The sequence below is a fragment of the Papaver somniferum genome, chromosome 5, assembly GCF_003573695.1.
Source record: "Papaver somniferum cultivar HN1 chromosome 5, ASM357369v1, whole genome shotgun sequence".
NCBI classification, from domain to species: Eukaryota; Viridiplantae; Streptophyta; class Magnoliopsida; order Ranunculales; family Papaveraceae; genus Papaver; species Papaver somniferum.
The window spans coordinates 115,623,558-115,650,012 of NC_039362.1; the positions used below are offsets into that span (position 1 = coordinate 115,623,558).

General features: G+C 35.6%; 2 protein-coding genes across 2 annotated transcripts; both read left to right on the forward strand.

Moving 5' to 3' along the window:
• Positions 1–16,300: 16,300 nt before the first annotated feature.
• On the forward strand, positions 16,301–19,836 carry LOC113282473 (protein trichome birefringence-like 2). The gene is made up of 5 exons (XM_026531488.1): positions 16,301–17,589; positions 18,112–18,307; positions 18,399–18,589; positions 18,762–18,920; positions 19,287–19,836. Exons 1-5 carry the CDS (start codon positions 16,640–16,642, stop codon positions 19,627–19,629), a joined length of 1,839 nt encoding a protein of 612 aa, XP_026387273.1. The 5' UTR covers positions 16,301–16,639; the 3' UTR covers positions 19,630–19,836.
• A 707-nt stretch (positions 19,837–20,543) lies between these two features.
• LOC113277726 (protein trichome birefringence-like 2) lies at positions 20,544–23,436 on the forward strand. Its single transcript, XM_026526742.1, has 5 exons — positions 20,544–21,168; positions 21,829–22,006; positions 22,104–22,300; positions 22,389–22,547; positions 22,881–23,436. The coding sequence occupies exons 1-5, from the start codon at positions 20,573–20,575 to the stop codon at positions 23,221–23,223; spliced, it is 1,473 nt and encodes a 490-aa protein (XP_026382527.1). The 5' UTR covers positions 20,544–20,572; the 3' UTR covers positions 23,224–23,436.
• The last annotated feature ends 3,019 nt before the right edge of the window (positions 23,437–26,455 follow it).

Sequence of the window (26,455 nt, forward strand, 5' to 3'; positions counted from 1 at the left end):
TCGTACATTACTAACTGAAAGAGATAACGTGTATGGAGATGACAATGAAGAAATCCTTGGAAATATCAAAAATATACCTACTCATGGATACTGAGGTGAACATGTCTCTAGTGTTATTCACAGTCTCACGAGATACCCCATGTGAACTCCCTAGTTCGTAATCGTCTATTCCGTACCAGATGTTGTATATAAAATAATAAGGTTTATGGTATGATAATCGACACTGGTAGTTGCAAAAATATCGTTTCTTCTAGATTGGTAGATGTGTTGCAATTATATACTCATCAGCACCCTAAAACGTACTTCATTGGTTGGGTTGACGATAATACAATGAGACAATGGTTTGTGATCTTGTCGATGTTACTTCTTGTCACATGTTGCTTGGTCATCCTTGGTTATATGATCTAGATGTTACATATCATGGCAAAAATAATACCTACTCATTCATGTATGATGGTAACCAGATCGTATTGCATCCTTCTTATACAAAACCTAAGCAGGTTCCGCAACAAGAGATTATCACCATGCTGATTTCGCCAGATACCATGGTTGATTCCCAGGAACCAAACGATGATAAAGTTTATTTCATTGAGGATTGCACTGCTCTAAAAAATCCTCAGGATCCTATTTTAAGTCATTAACACATAAGTTTTCAGAAGCTGGTCGTGCGAGGCATATGATAGATGATGATCTTCGTTATCATTTCCAACTCTATGTCCCTAGTGAGAGCGTTTGTCTTTCTACGCTGAACTCAAGGTCGAGGTCACTTCAAGTAGTGGGGCATGATGTAGGACATCCCGCTGCATTAGGCTTAGCTCCGCTAGGATAAATTATATATTTCATATTATAATTCTTATTAGGATATATATTTCCTAGTTCTAGTTTATATTTAATTTAGGATTTTCATTCCCAGTATTGGTTTAATTCTTAGTTTAGTTTGAGTTCCTTTTCTGGTCCTATTATTAATTAAAATTACTGACTATTATCTAAGAAGGCTTAGTATCGTAGAAAAATGCAATTTTATATCCAACATTATTATTATTTGATTTATCAAAGTTATGTTATTTAGTTATTGTTCCATGATTTTTCTATTACTTTTATAAATCTTAAGGGTAGGACTTGGGTTGGTTGGTCGGTTTACAAGGCTTGGCCGAGCCATACCCTACCAAGAAATTATTCGCCCAGATTGCCTATTGAACCAGCGAAATCCATGGAGGTGCTGCCCAAATTATATTCTTCAGGTTTATTGGGTTGATCCAAATTTGAATAAACATACACATAAATTCCTAATTGTCTTTGTTAAGTCTTAAAATTATCTAATGTGATAATAAAATATTTTAGTAATACTAACATTTAGTTACTCTATTTATCTTAATTTTCCAAATAACTTAAATTATTTACAATAATAGGCAATATTATTAGCTAATTAAATTATTCTAATTTGATAATAATACCAATTGTAAACACAATTTAGATAGTTGTTTAGGATGGGTGGGTTCTTTGGGTTAGAGATATTTGTGCACATGCTTTCCCAAATTTAACTCGGGTTTATAATTTTTGTGCACAAGCTTGACCAAAGTTTTGAAATACATTACGCATGCCCGCCCAACGTTCAGGTTGGGCGGGTTGATCTAACCCAAGACCCACCCCTAAATTTATTAATTTCACACTAGTTTTCAATATATATTGGATCTTTGATCCAAATTGTACGCTAACGCTACGTTAAATTGTAAATCCCAAGAGATAAGGGCAAATAAATGTAACAAATATGCACTATCCCGATGAATGGAGCTTCACAACAAAGGCAAGAATATGTTGCCAATGATAAATACATCTTTTTTTTGATACACTGACGTATGTCCGATAAATTCTAGCTCCCCCATCTCAAGAAGGAAATCATGGTATGGAATAGGTCGTGCAATTTCATACGTCTAAGGCATGCCCAAGGCTTAAACAACAAAAGCATTGCAGTTGCGCAACCAAAAACGTTACCGTAGTAAGTTACTCGGCCAAAAGACACGCATGACCCTTGGAGCAGCAATGACCGTCAATTTTGGATGGTTGTTAGCACATAACTCTATTGTAAGCATCTTAAAGAGTAAAATTCATGACCCGACCAGTTATAACATGCAACAATACGAAAAGCTCCAAAGAAGAAATTAAATGTAGTTCAAGGCATTACACATATGGTTGGATACCATGACGATTTAAAACCGTTATAAAGTGAATTTTAACTGTAATGGAATAAGACTGCATAATCACAAGTGCCATACCAAACATATTTGAACTACCTACCAACTCAATATGGACACAAGATTTGGAAAACTGATATTCATCCTAAGATTCAAAGTCTTTGTCTGGAAATATTAAAATGACCTTTTACGTGTAAGATCCAAGCTCAATAGATGGAATGCGAAAACTTCTCCTAGGTGTATTTCATGTGAAAGATTATGAAACCCTCACTCACTTAATGGTACATTGTACTTTAAGTAGAGCTATTTGGTTTGGGCTAGGCTGTAGAGTCCCAGCAAACCCAGGTGTCAATATTAAGGGAACCTTGGTTTGTGCTATCTAGAAACACCATGATGGAAATGTTGCAGAGAAAGGAATGGTTGGCTACAACCTGTTGGATCATATGGAAAACTAGGTGCCAAAAGTGTTTCCGGAATTTACCTATCAACCTGATATCAACAGTTAATCAGATATTTTAACAACTCAAAAATTCAAAAAAAAATCTCCCATCTCCAACATTGATCAAAAACCCAACCCAAACCCAACTTCACTCAATGCAACTCACTGAAGCAATCACAAAGTTAACTACAGTTAGCCACGGTCATTTTGATTTTCCACTAACCTAGACAGTAGTAATAAATATAATTATAGATGCAAACGACAAAATCGAAGGTACAAGAGTCATCACCTTCAGAATAGAGACGAAGAGGAGGGAAGCACACGCGGAGCTATGTTAGCAATTGACGCAATGCAACAAAGAGAGAAGCTGAAACCTTCAGGTGGATGATAAAAATCTATCAAAGGAAATCAGTATGAAATGGAAAAACCCTCAATATCAGTCCAATAACACAATATTACTTTGTAGATATAATTTCCTATTTCCGTAAGTGTATTTTATTCTCTTAAGGAAAGTGTGGCTTCCAAAGTTGTGAGATATAGTCTCTCTTTATTTATGACTCCGTCGAAAATGTAAGAAAAGAGAGATATATCATGACAATTCTGAATTTGTAAAACAAAATACTAGGAAGGTGATCAACCTGATTAGTTAAGCTCTTTTATTATCAGAACTTTACGAGAAAAAAATATAACTGTAGTGGAAGGTTTTTAACCACAAATGACGTATGCAATAACATCAAAGCTCGAATAACATAATGTAGAATACTTGGAAGCATCGTAGATCAGTTACGAAACCGCACGTGAACAAATGTCCATCCAAAGCTTGTGCATATGGTTATGTATGGTTTTTGGCCATTAATTAATCATAAAAATAAGCCTAAAGATTTTGTTATCAGTAGGCATGGGATTTGTACAAGAGTTAGGAGGGAGCAATAATGGAATCTTTAGACAATTTTGAATGTTCATTCCCGTTGATGCAATTAAAGTAAAGTTATTTCATTATGTATTAGAGCATTGCTTAGTAGAACTTACAACTGTTGCTATATCAATCTTGTTGTCAAAACTATATCTTGATTTTTAGTCTACATTAAGTTATGTCTCGGTCTAGGACAGTGGAGTTGAGAACGAACCAGTCATCATTTGCGTTCTACCGTTTGAAGGCAAAGATCAACCGAAGCTTTTGGAGAACTTCATCAACAAAAGGTAAGTGAAGTCTGAACCACATATTTCTCAAGTTATATTCACTTTTCTATCTTTGAGACAATTGTCGCATAACTAATTAGACTAGCTTGCATAGACAAGAATTTCGAGTCGAGAATTAATTATTTAGTCTATGAATTTCTCGAAATATAATGACTAAGCTTAATGAACATTTGTTCATACTTGATCAAATTCGGTGGAGAACAATTTATTGTGCGGAACCAAATCATAATTCAAGTTTATTATTTGAAAATAGCCTGGAACAGTTATATGTGTCATTGATTTTATTCAGGAATGTTTCGAATCGATTAAGAGAAATATAGATCTACTATATTAGGAATACAAGACAGTGTTATCAGTCTTACAAACTGAGAAACTGTTATATGTATAAAGTTGTATTCGTACACGTAGCGGTGTAGCTATATATAGACTTTCAGATTTATGTGATATACATATTTGTATGTACATCATGGGAAAATTTGTTTGTTTCGTGATCTAAATAGATATGTATATTCGTATACAAACCATTGTGGAACTGTGGTAAAGGAACCGGGTTAAAATAAACAAACCGGTATGCGAGCCAAAACAGTTCTAGGTTCTAGAACCAGTTTAGTACCCAAACGGGGACTCAAGCTGAATGTTCAATGAACTCCGGAACCGGCAAAGGTCCTAAGTTTGAAAACCGGTACGTGAACTAAAAAGTGTTGTAGACTCTGAAACCTTGTCTTGGTTCAAAGTTTGCAAACCGGTACGGGAAATGAAAAATTCTGTAGAGTCCCGAACTCAGTAATTGCATAAGTGTGAAAGCCAATTTATGAACTAAGAAGTTCTGTTGACTCCGGAACTCGGTCATTGCGTATATTTTTGCGAACCGGTCCACGTACTGTGACTCAGCCGATTCACGGACGGTTCAAGTAATTGTACTTTGTACATTTACAAACTATGTCGACTATGATTCAATTGCGATTAAATTATTTCCTTGAAGTAATTAGCATTTGATCAGTTCTCTAATTAACACTAGACTCATTTGATCACATGATTGTGACTCAATATTAATGTCTTGTGAATATGAAAATGAGCGTTAAGCTTTTAAGTTCAAATCGGCTAGTTTCGGCTAACCATGTTGAACATAGTCTTTATACACGGTTCGGTTACGGTTTACCTAACCATAGTGTATATATTGTATATGTGAATAAGATTCAAAGCTTTCATTTAACGGTGAATATTGATTGCTTGGTTCCAAAGTTATCTTAGCTTAAGCCTAAAACAACCTAGGCTTTGAAGTTTATATAAGGGGAACCCTTAGCAACTGGGATTTTTGAATTCTGACACTACTTTTTGGTGTGTCCTAGTTGTATCTAGAGTCGTCCTCTCCAAAAACCCTTTTAAGGTTTAACGACTACAAAGACTTCATTGGGATTCGTGAAGCCAGGTCTAGTTATCTTTTATTTTGATAACTTGGCTATCCTGTTCTTGATTGTTTGTAGAGCCTTGCTCCATCAATCAAGATAGATAGTAATCAACAAATTATCTTCGTCTCATACTTTATTGATTCCGTAAGTTTCATACTTGTGAGGTGAATAATAATCTAGACTGCACTTCGGGTTGCATAAGTCCGTATTTTGAGGATAGCCAGACTTTTGTCTGAGTTGTTATCGATTTCCATAACCTGGATCTATCATTTAATCTGATTATTCGTTTGGACCGTAAATTAGGAAATCAATCATATGCTTAATATATGGCAGGCAGATTTGGTTTAAAGTCTTTAATTGAGTTGAAACAACTCTTAGTTTGTGTGAGACCGTCTAAGGGAATCAATTGCGCGGAGTCCTGCTGGGATTCAAGAGGCGTAAGGAGTGCGACGTACCTTAATCAGTGGGAGACTGAGTTCGGGTTCAACTACATTCCAGACCGAAGTTAATTGGTAGTAGGCTAGTGTTTATAGCGGCTTAATACAGTTTGGTGTTCAATCTGGACTAGGTCACGGGGTTTTTCTGCAGTTGCGGTTTCCTCGTTAACAAAATTTCTGGTATCTGTGTTATTTGTTTTTCGCATTATATTGTTTATCTTTATAATTGAAATATCACAGGTTGTGTGTTGATTAATCATAGTAACTAGGTCCAACCTTGTTAGTTGGATAAGACTTGATTGATTATTGGACATTGGTCTTTGGTACCGTCCAAGAACTCTCTTTGTAGTTAGGTTCACAGATTCAATTTTGTAAACGTTCTAACAACAAGAGGGAGAAAGATATAACTCTAGGCCCTTTCCTTGATTGAGTTTTTACTCTCGCAGCTGTGTTGAGTTTGTCCATACAGATTTCCTAAGAAAAAGTTGGTGGTGTATTTTGGTACCCGTGGCGTTTTCAGTTGGTATCAGATCAGGCAAACACATTGAGACCTAATCAGTCTGTGTTTGAAGCAGTCTGATTATATGGACATGAGTGCAATCTCTATAAATATATCGCCAGCGTTTGAAGGCCCTAATTACTTATGGTGGAAAATCGTTATACATTCCTTTCTACAAGCCCGTGACTTTGAGACATGGAAAATTGTAGTTGTTGGATGTAACGCACAAACAGTTGTTGTAGACGGAGCTACAGTTGCAAAGCCATTGATACAGTATAGTGAAACCGAGATAAGTGCTGCAAAGTATAATTCTGATGGGCTGAACGCTATTATCCACGCCATAAGCCCAAATATTTAACACCATGTGACTTCGTGCACTAAGTCTAAAGATGCCTGGGATGTCGTATTTGAAGGGGATACCTCAGAGAAAGATGCTAGGCTTCAAAACCTAACTTATGACTGGGAAAAAATCCGTATGTCTGATGAGGATTCTTTTGAATGATTTAATCAAAAGGTTTCTAGTAATGTCAATGCTTGTTTTGCATTAGGGAAGACTATCTCCCAAAAGCACACTGTTACGAAAATTCTCCGATCCTTACCAGCAAGATACAAGTCTAAGAAAAATGCCATCATAGAAGAAAATAACCTTGATACACTTTCCAGAGACACTCTTGTTGGAAAGTTGAACATCTTTGATAATGAACTGTAATCCAAAGCCAGAAAGGATATTGCGTTCAAGGCACTGAAAAACACTAAAACCTTAAAAAGTGAAAGTGTTGACAACTCTGGAGATGATCTTGTCGATCCTGATTTTTCAGATGAAGATCTTGATAACTCAGTTTCTCTGATCACAAGACAATTTAGAGAATTTCTTAGGAAAAGAAATAAACGATTCTCCAGGGACAAGCCTCCCATGTCAGCGAAGCCACGTAATCATATTTCTGCTAAAAACAGAGATTCCAATGACACTGAAGACGAGGATATGCCACTGTGCTTCAAGTTTAAAGGATTCATTCACTTTGCCAGTGGGTGTCCAAATCGAAGAAAATACACTGGCAACAAGAGTTTGGCTGCGACACTTGATGAAACCTTAGATCATTACGATTCCGAAGAGGAAGAAAATTCAAGTGTGGCACTCTTGGATGAAATTGTCAATTTTGATAATTGTAGCAGTACTCATGTCAATCTTGATAATTTAATTGATCACTCTTCATCAAAATCATTGGAGAATGTTATGGATTTTTCGTATACTAATGAGAATTCTGATATTTTTCAGGTACCATGTGTTTAATTGCTAAAGTTGTTCCTGAAACAATCTCCAATCCGACATGTCCTTATTGTACCGGTAAAGGTCATGGACTCGTACAATATTTCAAATACAAATATAAGCTAAGATTGATGGATAAGGGAAATTCTCAAACAAAGAGAAGAGTTTGGTGGTGAGCAATCATGTGCTCACCTCAACACAGTCTAAGTGTGTTGAAATGTGCATCTTATCTCGTGTTCCCTTGAAAAAGATAAGAACTTTGCACACCAGGGCTTCAGATCAAAATTTGAATATTATTACTTGGATATCCACATGTCTCAAGTAATGGTATCGGAATTTTCGATCTGGAAAACTTATAGGTTTTGCGTGCGTGAACCCTTATATGTTCCAAAATCCTGCATGGTAAATGTCTTCCACTTCAAGACTCATATCTCTTTCACAAGAAGGTTTGCCTGTTTAACCATACATTTGTGTTTCACGAATACATTTTTTTCTCAAGAATCATGGAGGCTCCAAGCACAATACCTTCTCGTGAAACCTTTGCTCCAATGGTTGTTGATACTGTTCCAACTAACAAGAAGAAATAGATGTCTATTCCTTTTGTCTAATCTCTTAAGAAGAGAAGGAGGAATCATAGGACACCTAGATCGGATTACTCCAATCAGAAAAGGTTTAAAAATATTCTTGGAGAACTTAGGAAAACCAAGAAGGAGGTGCAGGGTCTAAAGAAGATTTTACAGAAATCTCTCAAACTTCAAGATGCTCTTGTCAATCAACAACTTATCAGGTTTGCAGGAACTAACTCTTTCATTCATGAACAGTATGTTCCTTTGCCAGTCACTGATAAGGAGTTCGGAGATGATAAGGAATTATTCAAAGACCTTAATATCTAGGAAACTTCTTTTGAGGATTTTATTCTTGATAAGGATAACTAGGGTTTGGTATAGCAAAGATTGTGATTACACATAGCTATTTCCAACATTTTTCATCTTGCATGTTTTTAGATTTATTTATTTGAATTGTAGTTTAAATTCTAGAGTTGTTGGAAGATGAACTTGCAGTATGCAATCATTATTGGTTTAATTATCGCAAAATTCTTATGAAATATTTGTGATTTTATGTTCTCGTGAATCGAACTAATATTTCATATATGCTCAAATGTTAAATCTATTATGTTTTTATAAACAGAAAATTGAACAAACTCTTTGAGATTTTTCTTGCAGTATTGATCTTTTTGTGATCACACTTCTGTGTTTTGCTGCTTGACACACTCCGTAAGATTCTCTAATGTTGAGTAAAATCGAGAAAAATTGTCTCGTTGTTAGTAAATGGCCTTGAGATCAATTTATGTCGATACTATGGATACAAATCCTTGTGATTTGTTATCCTTCTTGTTCACGAAAGAAAGGTCATTCATGTTGTTCTCTCGAGAATGACATTTAATGGGGGAGAGTTTTTAAATGTACTTGTGCTTAATTGCTATATCTTTGTGGGGAGTGTGCTGTGGAATTATAAAGGGGATGCTTGTATCTTTTTAATCTCCTAGGATGAGCACTAAGTATTTATTACTATGTTATATCATCTAAATAAGTTGATACGAGGAATTGCATTTTAACTATGTTATTATGTAGTATCACCATCTTCCTTAAAACTTGAGATGTTTTTTGGTTGTATTCATTATGATACTGCGATTTTCATACCCTTGTTAATTTTATTCACAATAATGGGGAGAATTATTTAGTAGTTTCATACTACATACATATGGTTTACAAATCATTATGTAAGGGGGAGTGAATCATTTAAGCAATAGGTTTACTGAAAAAATGAGGGTCTAACAACCACACCCAATATTTCTCTTAGCAATCTGTATGGACAAACTCCAATATACTTTTAAGAGAATCAACTAGACAATCAGACTCAATCTTATAAAAAGTATATCAAGGAGTTATATCTCAATTTATCGATTCAATACTTACTCAAGAAAATAGAAATATGCGAGTCTAATTGAACACGAGAAAAATTAACTTGAACGGTACCAAAGACGAATGTTCAAGTATCAATCAATTTCAATCAACAACCAAAGGTTGGATTTACAAATTGATCGGTTCAACGCACAACTTGTGATATTTCAATTATATAACAAAATATAATGCGGAAAAGAAATAACACAGACACCAGAAGTTTTGTTAACGAGGAAACCGCAAATGCAGAAAAACCGCGGCACCTAGTCCAGATTGAACACACACTGTATTAAGCCGCTAGAGACACTAGCCTACTACAAACTAACTTTGGTCTGGACTGTAGTTGAACCCCAATCAATCTCACACTGATCCAAGGTACAGTTGCGCTCCTTACGTCTCTGATCTCAACAGGATACTACGCACTTGATTCCCTTAGTTGATCTCACCCACAACTAAGAGTTTCTACGACCCAAAGTCGAAGACTTTAATAAACAAATTTGTATCACAGAGAAAAGTCTACATGAACAGATAAGTCTGTCTCCCACAGAAATACCTACGAGTTTTGTTCCGTCTTTTGATAAATCAAGGTGAACATGAACCAATCGATAACCCGGACTTATATTCTCGAAGAACATCCTATAATTATCAATCACCTCACAATAATCTTAATCGACTAGCGAAACAAGATATTGCGGAATCACAAAGATGAGACGAAGATGTTTGTGACTACTTTTCTATCTTGCCTATCGGAGAAATTAATCTCAAGCCAATCTTACGATTGTACTCAAATACGATAGAAACATCAAGATCAGATCACGCAACTACAGAGAAAATAGTTGGGCCTGGCTTCACAATCCCAATGAAGTCTTCAAGTCGTTAACCTAAACGGTCTCGATAGAAACCTAAGGTTAAAGAGAATCGACTCTAGCTTATACAACTAGTATCACACAGGAGGTTTGGGGATTAAGTTTCCCAGTTGCTATATTTCTCCTTTATATACCTTGGTAACAAAACATTCAATATTCACCATTAGATGAAAACCTGATTAGATTCAAGCTAATATTTTTCAACCGTTAGATCGAATCTTAGCTTGTTATACACACATGAAATATAACTTGATTTAGGTTTGAGTAACCGTACCTAAACGTGTACAAGTCGTTGGTTTAACGGTAGTTAAGCATAAGTTAGCCATATGAGCACTTTCATATCAACCTTATTCTTCTTTACCACAACTAGTTTAAATGACTCAAATGAACTAGTTAGAGAATTGTTCAATTGCTTAGATCTCATAGAATTATACAAGACACAATCGAAACAAAAATAGTTTTGATCCACTCGAATCGATTCATGAACATTATAGCCACGGTTTGCAAAGATTGCATTCCTTAAAATATAAATGTCTTAGTTCACGAATTAAACTGTTTTTAGAAAATAACCTACCGGTACGCGAACTTAATTACCCGGGTTAAGTTTGTTTTCAGTTCACAAACTCCAACAGAAATTCACGGGATGTGAACTTCCGACAGTACGCGTACTGGTACGCGGACTTTAGTTCCGGTTATCCTGAGCAGCAAAGTACGCATACTTTGGTTCAAAGATTTTGGACTTACATACATATGAGTTGTCTCACAATGTTTATATCCAACCATGGTTATGTATTCTAAACTCTCATTTCAATCATTGAAACATTCTTAGAGAACGTTATATAGTTGTTGTTCACAAACTATTTTTCGTCAAAGTTATTTTCAAGTGATTGAAACTAATTTCGATAAATAGATAAGCGAGATAAACTCAGCTCAAAATAGTACATGTGTATAATCATAGTGTATATAGCAATACGACTTTTATCTCAAGATAGGAGATAAAATAGACTTTTGAGTGATAGATAAGTTCAAGTCTCCACATACCTTTTTGTCGATGAAGTTCCACCAGTTCCTTGAGTATTTCTTCATCTTTGCATGATGAACACCGTGGAGTCTAGAGCTCAACTGCACTTTCTATCCTAGTACGAGACTTAGCTATTAGTAGACTAGAAATCAAGACTTATAGCAACGCTTGCGAGTTCGACAGAGCAGTGCTCTAACATTTACCTATTAAACAAAAGATGTAAGTATTGATTAAGGAGGAGAAACATATCACCATAGTATTACTTCAGAGTTGAGATACAATTGAACTTTGGATAGAATATAATAATACTATGTTTCTATATAATAACGATTGAGAATATTTATTTTCAAAAGGTTGTTATCTGCTATGGAATCGGTTCTTCAACAACGACAATGCTGAGTTGAACATGTTCAGAATCATTGCATCTTGAAATAACGAAGAGTTCAAGGAGAGTTGGAGAAACCAAGGAAATCAAGAAGACATGGTGAATCGAGGAGTTTTTTCAAAACTTTATTTTTGTTATCCATATGTATTAGATAGTTTTGTCACTAAAATTGACAAAGGGGGAGATTGTTAGAGCATTGCTCGGCCGAACTCATAAGTATTGCTATATCAAGCTTGTTTTCAATTTTATGTAACAAAATTATATCTTGATTTCTAGTCTACAATTAGTTAAATCCCGGTCTAGGATAGTGGAGTTGAGAAACGAACCGATCGTCATTTGCGTTCTACCGTTTGAAGGTGAAGATCAACCGAAGCTTTTGGAGAACTTCATCAACAAAAGGTAAGTGAAGACTGAACCACCGATTTCTCAAGTTATTCATTTTTCTATCTTTGAGATGATTGTCGCATAACTAATTAGACTAGCTTGCATCGATAAGAATTTCGACTCGAGAACTAATTATTTAGTTTACGAATTTCTCGAAATATAATGACTAAGCTTAATGAACATTTGTTCATACTTGATAAATTTCTGCGGAGAATAATTTATTGTTCGGAACCAAATCATAATTCAAGTTTACCATCGAAAATAGCCTGGAACAATGATATGTGTCATTGATGTTATTCAGGAATGTATCGAATCTATTTATAGAAATATAGAACTACTATATTCGGAATACAAGATAGTGTTATCAGTCTTACAAACTGAGAAAACTGTTATATGTACATGTATTCGTACACGTAGCGGAGTAGCTATATATCGACTTTCAGATTTGTGTGATATGCATATTCGTATGTACATGATGGGAAAATCTGTTTGTTTCGTGATCCGGATAGGTATGTATATTCATATACAAACCATTGTGGAACTGTGGTAAGTGAACCGGGTTAAAATAATCAAACCGGTATGCGATCCGAAATAATTTTATGTTCTAGAACCAGTTTAGTACCCAAACAGGTATGCAAGCTGAATGTTCTGTGAACTCCGGAACCGGCAAATGTCCTAAGTTTGAAAATCGGTACGTGAACTAAAAATTTCTGTAGACTTCGGAACCTTGAGTTGGTTCAAAGTTTGCAAACCAGTACGTGAACTGAAAAATTCTGTAGAGTCCGGAACGCGGTAGTTGCATAAGTATGCAAACCGATTTATGAACTGAGAAGTTCTGTTGACTCCGGAACTCGGTCATTGCATATAAGTTTGCGAACCAGTCCACGTACTGTGTACTCGGTCACTGTACTTTGTACATTTACAAACTATATCGACTATGATTCAATTGCGATTAATTATTTCCTTGAAGTAATTAGCATCGATCAGTTCTCTAATTAACACTAGACTCATTTGATCACATGATTGTGACTCAAAATTAATGTCTTGTGAATATGAAAATGAGCATTAAGATTTTAAGTTCAAATCGGCTAGTTTCGGCTAACCATGTTGAACATAGTCTTTGTACACGGTTCGGTTACGGTTTACCTAAACATAGTGTATATATTGTATATGCGAATAAGATTCAAAGCTTTCATTTAACGATGAATATTGATTGCTTGGTTCCAAAGCTATCTTAGCTTAAACCTAAAACAACCTACGCTTTGAAGTCTATATAAGGGTAACTCTTAGCAACTGTGGTTTTTGAATCCCGACACTAATTTTTGGTGTGTCATAGTTGTATCTAGAGTCGTCCTCTCTAGAAACCCTTTCAGGGTTTAGCGACTACAAAGACTTTATTGGGATTCGTGAAGCTAGGTCCAATTATCTTTTATCTTGATAACTTGAGTATCCTGATCTTGATTGTTTGTAGAGCCTTGTTCCATTAATCAAGATAGATAGTAATCAACAAAGTCTCTTCGTCTCATACTTTGTTGATTCCGCAAGTTTTATACTTGTGAGGTGAATAATAATCTAGGCTGCACTTCGGGTTGCATAAGTCCCGATTTTGAGGATAGCCAGACTTTTGTCTAAGTTGCTATCGATTTCCATAACCAAGATCTATCATTTGATTTAATCATCCGTTTAGATCGTAAATAAGGAAATCAATCATAGGCTTTATATGTGGGAGGCAAAGTCTTCAATTGAGTTGAAACAACTCTTAGTTGGTGTGAGACCGTCTGCGGGAATCAATTGCGCGGAGTCCTGTTGGGATTCAAGAGGCGTAAGGAGCGCGCATGTACCTGAATCAGTGGGAGACTGAGTTCGGGCTCAACTACATTCTAGACCGAAGTTAATTGGTAGTAGGCTAGTGTCTGTAACGGCTTAATACAGTTTGGTGTTCAATCTGGACTAGGTCACTGGGTTTTTCTGCAGTTGCAGTTTCCTCGTTAATTTTTTTTCCGGTGTCTGTATTATTTCTTTTTCCGCATTATATTGTTTATCTTTATAATTGAAATATCACAGGTTGTGCGTTGATCAATCACAATACCTAGGTCCAACCTTGTTAGTTGCATAAGAATTGATTGATTCTTGGACATTGGTCTTTGGTACCGTCCAAGAACTCTCTTTGTAGTTAGGTTCACGGATTCAATTCTGTAAACGTTCTAACAACAAGATAGAGAGAGAAAGATAACTCTAGGCACTTTCCTTGGTTGAGTTTTTACTCTCGGAGTTGTGTTGAGTCTGTCCATACATATTGCCTAAGAAAAAGTTGGTGGTGTATTTTGGTACCCCCGGCGTTTTCATTATGTATATGAGTTATTAGTTATTACTAGCACTGGCTTGTGAGTTAACGTGAATATGTATGCCACAAAGTTCTTATGCATTGTGAGGTCAAAAAGAGTAGAGAAACGTAAATAAACTTTTCTTTTGAGCAATCTGAAGTGGTAGAACCATATTGTGCATGTTTAACATCAACAGAACTGCTCCGTCAATAACACTTAGAAACAAATCTTTATTTTTTTATTTTTTTGATGGGTCAAAGAATTTTTTATTTCTTTTATGGCCCTAAAATTTTATTTATTACACTACCTCATTTAAACTGAGGTATGAAGGATTACATTGATCAATTACATCATTAAAGAGGATAACACGGATAGTACAAAATTTACAATCAAAACTTAAAGATATGAGATATGAAAACCGTATTAAACTTCTGCAGCCCGTTGGAGGATTGTATATCCTTATAATGGTTTCAAACCATTTTGTTTCTTGATCATCAAAGATATCAGATGCTTCCATAAAAGAGAAGTAATATGCCCAAATTAATTTCGTGACAAGCAATCTCCGTATCTGACGAAGTAGATCGTTTTCATCCAGAACATGCTTGATAATAATGCAAATCCAAATCCACCAAAAAAGACCTAATAAGGGAATAAGAACACAAGTCTTGATAGTATTGCGAAACCATCAGACCGATCAGAAAACCATAAAAATTCGTTTAAATACAATTTCTTTTTTTAGAGATAAATATATACAAGGAAACAAATTCGATCCTCTGGTAGATCTGAAAAATCAAACCAATACCGGACAGGAAAAATCAAACCAATACCGGACAGGTCAATGATGTAAGTTTTGAAAGAGGTAGTTTTTCTCCTTCTTTCTTGTATTCAAAGAAAAAAGAGGGAAGGTCAAAGAGAAAATTAATTGAAAATAGAGGCATTTAAGAGGGATATTTCAACGCAATAAACATGTATAATACAAAACAGAATGAGTTTTTGAGCTTGGACGGTCGGATAACATTTTGAGAGACAAACGTTGCATCCGACCATCCCAGTCTCATGCCAGCGAAAGACATCCGACGGCCGTCGTTTCTGTAGCCCATCTGATTATGAATCCAAATTTATTAATCTTTAATTATTGCATCACTTCTTAACTCAAGATATTCAAAGAAACATTAATTGAAATCATAATACATCATATATATGCATTAATTGGATATAGTGGTGGCATGATGAACCTAATGGGAAATGAGATTTATTTATTTTTATTAATAACTCATTAGTGAGATATGCATACACAATTACACACTATTACTTAAATGATTTTGTGTTCGTTTTTGGATAATGTGTTTATAGACATTATTTCGCTTAAAACAGAATAGAAAACTATCTTGCAAAGGAACACGATTGAAAGTCCGGAAAAAAAGAAAAATTACACCAATCAGATATCATATTAAAGCAGTGCCGTTACTGCACGAGCTATCTTTAGATATTTATTAGAACTCTCTGTTAATCTCATGCCGAGCCGTTACGACACGGGTTATTTCTAGTAATGGGAAACAAAAGAAAACGATGCGAAATAAAATTTGACAAAAACAAGAAAAAAACTTTCAAGGGCCGGAACAAATGTTTGGTTTGAATATTTGCCTAAAATCCGCATATGAAGCCGTTTTTTTTCTAACAAATCTTTGATTTGAATTTTCCAAATTGAGTTCAGATTGTGGCTGCTCGGTTTTAGGGTGAGCCAATGCCAAGTTTGAGATCAAACCCGGTGCATAGCGAAACAAATAAAGTTACCAACCATAGACATGAATACGATACGTCAAATGGGAACATGACTCCCTCAACTGAGTTGAAGCCGTTTTAAAGCCAAAACATTCCCAGTTTATCTTTCTAAAATATACACTAAACACAATAATCACAAATTTCAAGGTTCTCTCTCTTTTCACCCGTTGCAACTGTCCAGCGTCATCCCCAAAACGAGGTTTCAGTTGTCACCATCTCTTTACAATTCATCTCATCTCTCCTCTTGAAAACATAGTTCCACGCTGCAGCGTTTTCACATGCAATTGCAGTCTACTCCTTCTGTTTCAAGTGTTTTGTTTATTATTTTTTAAATTTGATCTTTGTTTTCTGATACTAAAACACTGGTTCTCCTTCACAAATCTTAGTCAGTCTTATTGGATATCTACAAAGGCATGAGTTTTTAGTCTGGATTTTCATTAACTGGTTATGATTTTGTTTCGGTACACGCACCAATGGAATTGAAAAAGCTTCCATTTTTAGAACCATTCTTCAATGGGTTTTCTTCTAGCAAAAGAAAAATCTTTTCAAGTTTTAGTTTAGGAGTAGGATCTTCACTTCTTATTCTTAGTTTGATTTATTTGTATGCTCCTGTTGATATTTCTTTATTCCAACCTCTTTTTCAAGGGTTTGGTTCTTCATCATCTAGTGCTCCTATCACTACAAGTACTAATTCTGGTAGTAATGGTTGGCCTTTAGGTGATATCTTAAAGGGATCTAATGTTAGTTCTGATTTAAATTTGAGGGTAAGCACCCATCAAGGAAATTCTTCAGAGAGTTCAAAAAATACAACGTTTTTGAGTTCTAATGGTGGAGAACAAAATATGCATAAAGTAAATCTTCCAGAGGTATCAAATAAATCAAGTTTTTCGAGTTCTAATGGAAGAGGAGAACAGAAAATCAATGCTGGAAACTTTACTGAATTAAGGGAAAATGGAACTCTAATTAGTAAAGGAGGAAGTGTTGATGACAAAACCCCAATCGGGAGTTTAAATGTTACTTCTGGTAAGGAATCTCACCAACAACAACTACCCATAGATGGCAAAAACACTACTACTGAAGTGAAGAAATCCGATCAAAGTGGAGACAAAGAAAGTGTTATTAACAAAGAAAAAGCCAAGGAAGTTACTGAGAATAACAAGGTCACTAGTTCTAATAATGAATCTGGAATTAGCAGTCCTGATAAAGTTGTTAGTACTAATAGTGGGAATTTGAGAGTACTACCTGATCTGAATGAGAAATGTGATGTATATAAAGGTAGATGGGTGAGAGATGAGAATAAACCGTATTATCCACCTGGTTCATGTCCTCATATTGATAAAGATTTTGATTGTCATTTAAATGGTAGACCTGATGGTGATTATTTGAGATGGAGATGGCAACCAGATGATTGTAATATGCCCAGGTAAGATCTCGCCTTCTTTTCTTGTAAATATTAGTGAGTAGATTTAAACTTGTTTGCATATAAATTACCACTATTTAGATCTTACTCTTGGTGAATTTAGTTTATAGAAATTTTGAGGTTATTAAACTGCTGAGTGCTCTGTCAGCTTACTAAGGCGGCCTGGAAGCAATTGTATTTGCATAGATCTTTAGTTCATTTCATACTATTGTGAAAGATACTCATAGATTGTTAAAGATAGAGATGGAAGGAGGATGTTTGATTTTGGTGTCAAAGTTATTTATAGGGAGCTTTCCTGTTGGGAACTCACTGATCCGCGGCTCTAATATCTATGCTACTGAAAGTACATTATGTTAATTTTTGCTTATGATTTAGGAATACCTATTTTGTTTACATTGACTATTCAATGAAATTATGTGCGTAGCATTTTTTTGATATTTTGAAGTTCTGCATCGTAATATTAATTTAAAGATTAATTTAAAGCTGCATCCTACTTTGTTTTTGACTCAACTTTGAATGCAACAGTTTGAATGCTATTGATTTTCTCGAGAGATTGCGTGGAAAGAGGATTATATTTGTTGGGGATTCACTGAATAGGAATATGTGGGAGTCGTTGGTGTGTATGCTTCGGCATGGTGTTGGAAATAAGAGTCGAGTTCATGAGAGATCGGGACAAACTCACTTTAAAGGAGGGCAAAGCTTGTACGATTTCAGATACGAGGTAAGTTTCTAGAGTATTACGTATTGAAACATGACAATATCTTTATTAGTTATATACTTGAGTGATATTTTCTTTTATGTTTGTAATGCAGGGCTACAACTGTTCTGTGCAGTTTGTGAGTGCTCCGTTTCTGGTTAGAGAATCATTTGCTAAACATGCAAATGGGACGACAGAGACTCTAAGATTGGATTTGATGGATAAAACATCATCAGCATTTCGTGATGCTGACGTGGTAGTCTTCAATACAGGCCATTGGTGGACTCACGAGAAAACCTCTAAAGGGTGAGAGCCAGAGTCGTCATTGATAATAGTTGGCTCTTCTTTTCTACTCGTGCAAAATATAAAAAGAGAAGAAACTTGGATCACAAAAAGAACCATTTCGTCTTGTTTCCTATAAGGTCTGGAACTCTAATGCTTATAACACTTTCCTTTGTGTATTGTGTGGTTGATACAGAGAGAACTATTATCAAGAAGGAACACATCTGTACCCAAATCTGGATGTGATGGATGCCTTCAAGAAAGCCCTCACTACCTGGGGAAGATGGGTCGACAAGAACATCAATGCTAACAGAACGCAGGTTATCTTCAGAGGATATTCAGTTACGCATTTTAAGTATGAACTTCAACATTCTTTATCTTTTAACAGTAGAAAAACACTTAACATGGATGTCTCTAAAAATCTTTCTGCTAGATCATATCGTATGGTATTTTTAAGTTTAAGGATGCTCTTTCAATCCATTTTTTTCCACCCTAACTGGATTTTAATCTGCTACATTGGATGATAGTTCAATTTTTGAGATGAAGCAGAGCGTATTTGCTTCATTTGCCTACCTTGATGACATATTGTCATAAAGTTGATGTTTGGATAGTATTATTCTGGCTGTGATTTATGGTATCTCAACTTTAGGGACTTTAAGTAAAATTGCTGTACCTGGGGAGAAATTTGTAAAATCTGTCTGACAATTTAACATGGTTGCAGGGGTGGCCAATGGAACTCAGGCGGCAAGTGCCATAACGAGAGTGAGCCGATTTTTAATGAAACTTTTCTAGCCAAGTATCCTCCAAAGATGAAAATTGTGGAAGACGTGCTAAAACAGATGAAGACTCCTGTAATATACATGAACATAAGTAGGCTTACGGATTTCAGAAAAGATGGACACCCTTCAATATTTAGAATGGAATACAAGACTGAAGAAGAACGGATTGCAGCTGTGCATTCTCAAGATTGCAGCCATTGGTGCTTACCTGGAGTTCCTGATACATGGAATGAGCTGCTGTATGCTTCACTTCTAAAGTTAGGTAAAGGGACATGGAGAAACTGAAAATATATATATTCTGAATATTATGCAGAATGTCATTTTTTTTTCCTTTTCATATGTTGTTTTCACGGGAGAGTACATCAGGTGTAGAAGTCGGATTCCGACTGTGTTCTTGATACACATACGTGTAGCAGTTTAGGGAAAATTATCTCTGTAAATTTCTTACACTCTTAATGTTAAATTTAAGGGCACAATTTTATTTTTATTTATAGTGAAGTTAAATGTATCCTTAATTACTTGCAAGAACCATATCTCCTGTTGAATTGATGTCATTGAATTTCAATCTTCACTTGATGAAAATAATTTTCCCCTTTATGCAGGTTTTGGTTTTTGAATATAAGTGCAGTCATCTTTGTGAGCAAGTTTGTCGGCAGTCGTTATTGCTACTTAACTGGTTTTACTTCTGTTCAAAATCTGATTTTTTTTTAGCCGAGGCAGGTTGGTATCATGCCGAATTGGCTTTCTAAAAAGGGGGGGTCATTAGCCAACAGATGCATGATCACCCTGTCACCATATGTTGGAAACTCGTTTGAACTCCCATTTCATTTGAACTAGAGCCATGTAGTTGGCTGAAGCTATAGAGCAAAATACCACAGATTAGGAACACGTCCTCAAAAGCATTATCAAGAAAGACGATCCAAACACATCCTCTGAAGCCTTCTCAAGAAAGGCATGCCAAACAATCATGCTGAAGTCAAATGGGTAGACCTCTCCCTTTTTAAGGAGGAGGAACTAGTCAATTTGTAAGCCTTCAAAATGCCTAATAAGAATGTCACACACTCACACTTGTCCCTCATATACAATTCTGCAGCTGCCAAGTGCCTAGTATCTGCCAAGTGTAAACTTGACTCAGTTTTTCATTAACAAATTTTCTGCCGATTAATGCATTTTTCAGTTGATAATGGAATCCAGAAGTTTTCCATTCTCAGAGAAATATTCATCTTATATGTTTTCTGCAGGTAGAAAAAGGCTACTGTCAGTTTCTAGTTTAGTTATGGTGTCTTCTTCCCTTCTTATTCTTGCATTAATTTTTCAGTATTTCTCATTTAATTTATCTGTATTACAACCACTTTTTCATAGTTTTGGTTCCACTACTACTACTACCAGTAGCAATCATACCGACATTAAAAATGTTTCTGATTATGATGTGGGAAAAACCCATGAAGAGATGTTCTCAAATGGATCAAAAGATGCAAGCCTTTTGAGTTCTTATATTGGAGAAGAACAAAAAACCCATGTAGGAGGGAGTGTTGATGACAAAATCCTAGGAGAGAGTTCAGTTGGTGATATGAAAAATGACAGTTCTTCTGGTGAGACACAAGGGCAACCCCCACAATGCAGCATTCCTGAGAATAGTAATGCCGATGCTTATGAGAGATGTGATATCTATAAAGGTAAGTGGGTAAGAGATGAAAAGAAACCATATCATCCGGTTGGTTCATGTCCTCACATTGATAAGGGTTTCAATTGTCATGCAAAGGGTAGACCTGATGATGATTATTTGAAATGGAGATGGCAACCAGATGACTGTAATATACCCAGGTAATCCTCAAACCTTCGTTTATGTATATATTTGTGAGCCATCTAGGTTTAGGCACCATTAGGATTATCAAACACCGGACAACTTATAACAACCTAGTGAAGATGCATCTTCTAGCCTGGCAGTTTTTCATTGGCATTTCGGCATGAGGTCATATGGTAACAAAAATGTTTGTATAGCACTAAGATTTGCTCATTCCTCATTAGTATATGGATCAGGACTCTGACTTCTGACAAAGTAATTTAAAGAAAGTTGTCCATTATCCTGTTATGCTGATCTGATGCTTCCCACTTTAGGTGTCATGGCATGTGTTAGGAACCTGTGATGTTTTTTGGCTGGAGCCACCCTGAGCTAGTGTCCTAGTAAAACATGATACCATGTCAGTATACATGACAAATTTTCACCCACCATAGATGTGTATCATTAACTTTGGGCAAACTTTATAAGACCACAAGGCTTCTTAAGGTGTGTTCACGAGGCCAGTTAAGCTAATAGAGTTGTAGGTGCTCCATTAGTTTAGTAAGGAAAATTTTTGCACTAAATCTGTTTTCTGTGAGAGGTGCTACTAGTATAGTAATGTCATTGATAAAGATTGCATTCTGTTCTGCTGTCATATAAATTCTTGCCTTCATTCAGTGTTAAATGTCAATGCAACTTCACAGCTTCAATGCTACTGATTTTCTGGAAAGATCGCGTGGAAAGAATATCACATTTGTTGGGGATTCACAGAATCGGAATATGTGGAAATCATTGGTGTGTATGCTTCGGCATGGTGTCACAAATACTACTAAAGTTCACAAGATTTATGGAAAAAACTACTTTATAGGATTTATATACGAGGCAAGTTTCTATATCTAGTTCTACTTCTTGAAATGTGAGAATGTATTTCTTTTGGTTCTATACTCATTTTTCTATATGTGGTATGGTTGTCTGGCAGGATTACAACTGTTCTGTGCAGTACGTGAGTGCTCCATTTCTTGTTAGAGAAACATCTGTTAAACTTGAAAATGGAACATCGCCAACAGAGACCTTAAGGTTGGATTTGATGCATAAGAAATCAGAAGCATTTAATGAAGCTGATGTGATAGTCTTCAATACAGGCCAGTGGTGGAATTACGATAAAACCTCTAAAGGGTGAGAACGATTCCGTAGTTTATTATATCAATCAGACAGACTAAAAAACATTGTAGCTCTTATCTTTGTTCTGCTGTTGTTTATACAGAGAGAACTACTATCAAGAAGGAACGTATCTGTACCCAAAATTGGATGTTCTGAAAGCATTCCATAAAGCTCTCATTACCTGGGGCAAATGGGTTGATGAAAACGTCAATACTAGTAGAACGCAGGTTATCTTCAGAGGATATTCATTTACCCATTTTAGGTAAGAAACTAAATAATGTTTTGCTCTGTTAAAACACTTAGGGTGTCTGTACTCTAAAATTGTGGTTTTACAATTCGTTCTGCATTCATAGTGAAGAATTGTCCAATTTTGAAATATTCTTCATTCTGGAAAGCACTTGCGGTACCTAGCTCTCAAAGCTAACAACTACCTAGGCAAGTAGGCATTTTGTACAATGAGCTTGATTTTGATGGCATACATAGTTGTTTAGATGCGTAATTCATACGTGAGTTCTCTACTACTAAAAAAAGTAGCTATAATTGGAAAACGTTTTTATCTCTTTTATAGTCTTATGAGATGATATTGTTGTTGCAGGGATGGTCAATGGAACTCCGGTGGTCAATGCCATAAGGAAACTGAGCCAAACTTTAATGATACTTCTTTAAGGAAGTACCCTACAAAGATGAAAATTGTAGAAAACGTGCTAAAACAGATGAAAACACCTGTCATATATATGAACGTAAGCAGGCTTACGGACTACAGACAGGATGGTCATCCATCAATATACAGAATGGAATATAAGATCGAAGAAGAACGGGCTGCAGCAATGCATTCTCAGGATTGCAGCCACTGGTGCTTACCTGGAGTTCCTGATACTTGGAATGAATTGATGTACGCTTCCCTCCTAAAATTCGGTAAAGGACCATGGACTAACTGAGAGTATCGAAAGTGTTGGTCACCCTTATCTCATTACAATGGTTTGAGATATTGGTATAGACCAACATATTGTCAATCCCATCAGCAGAAATTGGAAATACAGCTGGAATTGTAAGTTGACGGTCTAAATTAAGAGCAGAAATGAGTATCCGTTGTTGTTTATGGACTCCTCTTTTGCGTGCTTCCTTTGCCAATATATTAGCAACCACGTTATATCTTCTGTGCTTAAATTGAATACACAAAAAGTTGTCAAATGAAAGTAGAATCTTCATAGCTTCTGAAACTATAGCCTGCTTTCTCCAAACAATGGTACTTGATGCATCTTATGCATAAAGTATTAACCTTTGGCAATCACCTTCAATCCAAAAGTTCTTTAGGTCCGTACTTTTTGCCCAAGTAGAGCTGCTTCAGCAGAGGATGCGTTGAAGGTCCAGCTCAAGCCTGGATAGCTGTTCCTATATTAGAACGGAGAATTAAACCGGTCCCAGCTCTAGCCTGGATAGCTGTTCCTGTATCAGGACGAATAATTAAACCATTAACCAGCAGGAGATGAAAATCAACCCAAGAAGCATTAAAGTCAACTTTGGACTGAGTAGGTAGAGGTTTAGTCCAGCTTTGATCTGTGCAATTTGGTTGCCTTGGAAGACCAGAGTCCGTTGTTGTCCTATGATGTGAGGTTTCATTTTTATTTGCATTTAGAGGAGCCCAAAAATTCCATGTGTCTCAGAACTGTTAAAGCTAATTGTAAACTTCCATGTGTCTCAGAACTGTTAAAGCTAATTGTAAACTTGTGGTAGATTTGGATGGAAAGATTCTAAGATATCTTTCAGCCAACATTTTGTACCCATTGTTTCTATATCACTATTGTTAAGATCCCTGCGAACCAATCCGATTACATAGAAGAAGAAAAGGGGAAAGCAGTATCATTTCTATGATTTATACTCGCCAATAGAGGTAACATCTACACAGACTTAGCACAAGGACACTCGAAAAACAGATGTTTTAAAGCTTCACATTCATGCTCACAAAAAATGCATTTCATATCTATATCTTTGTACTGATCCGGTAAAAATGCATTTCATATCTATATCTTTGTACTGATCCGGTTTCTTCCTAACAGGCAGTCCATTACGACTTTGTGAGACACTTAGTTTCCAGAAAGTTACATTCGTTAGCATAGTATAATCAGTAGATGGGTTTTTAAGTTTTTGATACATGAATTTCACAGCGAAAATCCCATTTTTAGTGAGTAGCCATCTTTGTTTATCTTGGTTGATCCTGCCTTTCCTGTCTATAAATATTCGGATGTAGGAAATACCAATAGGTCCTAGAAATAATATATTAGGATGAGTTTGGTCCAGTTGAATCAGTCAACTGTCTGTTTGGTCATTTTTGAAAATATAAATTATAGTTTGGTTCTAAAAATAATGGTTTGGCCTAGGGTGGACAATACCCACGCGGAATGACGTCATGGATGATGTAATTTTCCTTTTATAGTGGCAGAAATACCCTTTAATATGGGGCCATTTATATATAAAAAATCAGAGGAAAATCTTTTATTTTCCAAATTCACACTCTCTCTCTTCTTTAGTTTGAGATCTAGTTTTCTCTCCTTTTTTTTTTTCTTTTTTGCTGTTGTTATTTGCAGAAGATGAAGAATTTTTTTTAGGGTTTTATGAAGATGATGAAGGTTGATAATGGAAGACGATGAGATCGGTAATTTTTATTTTTCATCATCTGTTTTTTGTTAAATACGATGAAGACGATAAAGATTTGCAGTTGTTGTTTGAAGATTTCGAGATCTGTTGCTTAAATATGATGAAGACGATGAAGACGTCTCGATCTGTTGCTGTTGAAGTCGATGACTGATTTTGATGATAAATATCTCTTGTTATTGTTTGTTGCTACTGTTGAAGACGATGCACTATAGGTGTTTGCTGCTCGTGTTAAACAGAGTTCTGTTGCTGTTGAAGATGACGAAGAATTTCTTTCCGCTGCTGTTGAAGAAGACGAAGATGATGAAGATGATGATGCTGCAGTTCATTCCATAAATGAACTCTGTTTTTTAGGTTTTTATATGGAGTTCATTTCTGGAATGAACTCTGGTTTTTTTAGGTTTTTTATATGGAGTTCATTTCTGGAATGAACTCTGATTTTTTTAGGTTTTTATATGGAGTTCATTTCTGGAATGAACTCTGGTTTTTTAGGTTTTTATATGGAGTTCATTTCTGGAATGAATTCTGGTTTATATATGTGATTTCTGAAAAAATAAGTAGAAATTAACAGGAGTTCATTTTGACGAATGAACTGCTACAAAAAAATAAGTAGAAATTAACACAGAAGGGTACTTTTGTCAATTTAATATTTTTAAATAATTATGGACCAAACAGTAAAGGTGTTTTCCCGAAGGACTAAACTGAGATGGGTCCACCTAAAAAAGGACCAAACGATATTTTTCCCTATTCGGATACCTAGGTTTTTTTTCCACCAATGTCAGCCGGGAAGTTATTCCTAACTTCCTTTTCTTTCCACTTCTTTGCATTTGAGTCCAATAACTGAGATACAAGTGTTAAAGAGTTTAGTTGTACCACAGAAAGATAAGAGATTATTTTCCATACCTGGTATCCATTTCTCGGCCTGCACATGAAATTAACTTACCATCACCTACCTCCCAGCAACTGAAGTGATGAATCAGAGAAACACCTTGCAAAATACATCTCCATTTCCAAGAAGCATTCTAGTGTTTCTTAGAATGGAATACAGTTGTATCTCTAAAGTATTTGTCTTTTAACACATAACCTGCTAATCTCCAAGCAAGCTTGGCAGTCATTGCCTTGTTCATCTTTTTAGCTTCTTTAAAACCTAAGCCTCCTAGTTCTATGGGTTCACAAAGAAATATTTCTAGCTAATTGGGTTAAAACTTTTAGAGTTATTCTGTTTTCTCCATCAAAAATCTCCTTGGATTGCGTCAATTTTATTAGTTATTTTCTTTGGCAAGGAGAAGCAACTCATTTAGTAGATGTGCAGACTATATATGGCATATTTATTAAGTATCATCTTACTCACCTGAACCATTATTTTACCATTCCAACATTTAGCTTTAGTTTCCATATTTTGCACAATTTTGTCAACAGTTTTTATTTTTGATCTATCTATAAAGAAAGGTGCTCCTTGATAAGAGTCTGCATTGCTTATTTTCTTTATTTTTAAGAGTCTAATCATGATTCTCTGAT

Excerpts from the sequence above, each read along its gene's own strand:
- LOC113282473 (XM_026531488.1), top strand. The coding sequence starts at position 16,640 with ATGGAATTGAAAAAGCTTCCATTTTTAGAACCATTCTTCAATGGGTTT. Across the intron at positions 18,590-18,761 it reads CACGAGAAAACCTCTAAAGG|AGAGAACTATTATCAAGAAG; the intron begins GTGAGAGCCAGA and ends TGGTTGATACAG. Across the intron at positions 18,921-19,286 it reads TATTCAGTTACGCATTTTAA|GGGTGGCCAATGGAACTCAG; the intron begins GTATGAACTTCA and ends ACATGGTTGCAG.
- LOC113277726 (XM_026526742.1), top strand. The coding sequence starts at position 20,573 with ATGTTTTCTGCAGGTAGAAAAAGGCTACTGTCAGTTTCTAGTTTAGTT. Across the intron at positions 21,169-21,828 it reads GATGACTGTAATATACCCAG|CTTCAATGCTACTGATTTTC; the intron begins GTAATCCTCAAA and ends GCAACTTCACAG. Across the intron at positions 22,301-22,388 it reads TACGATAAAACCTCTAAAGG|AGAGAACTACTATCAAGAAG; the intron begins GTGAGAACGATT and ends TTGTTTATACAG.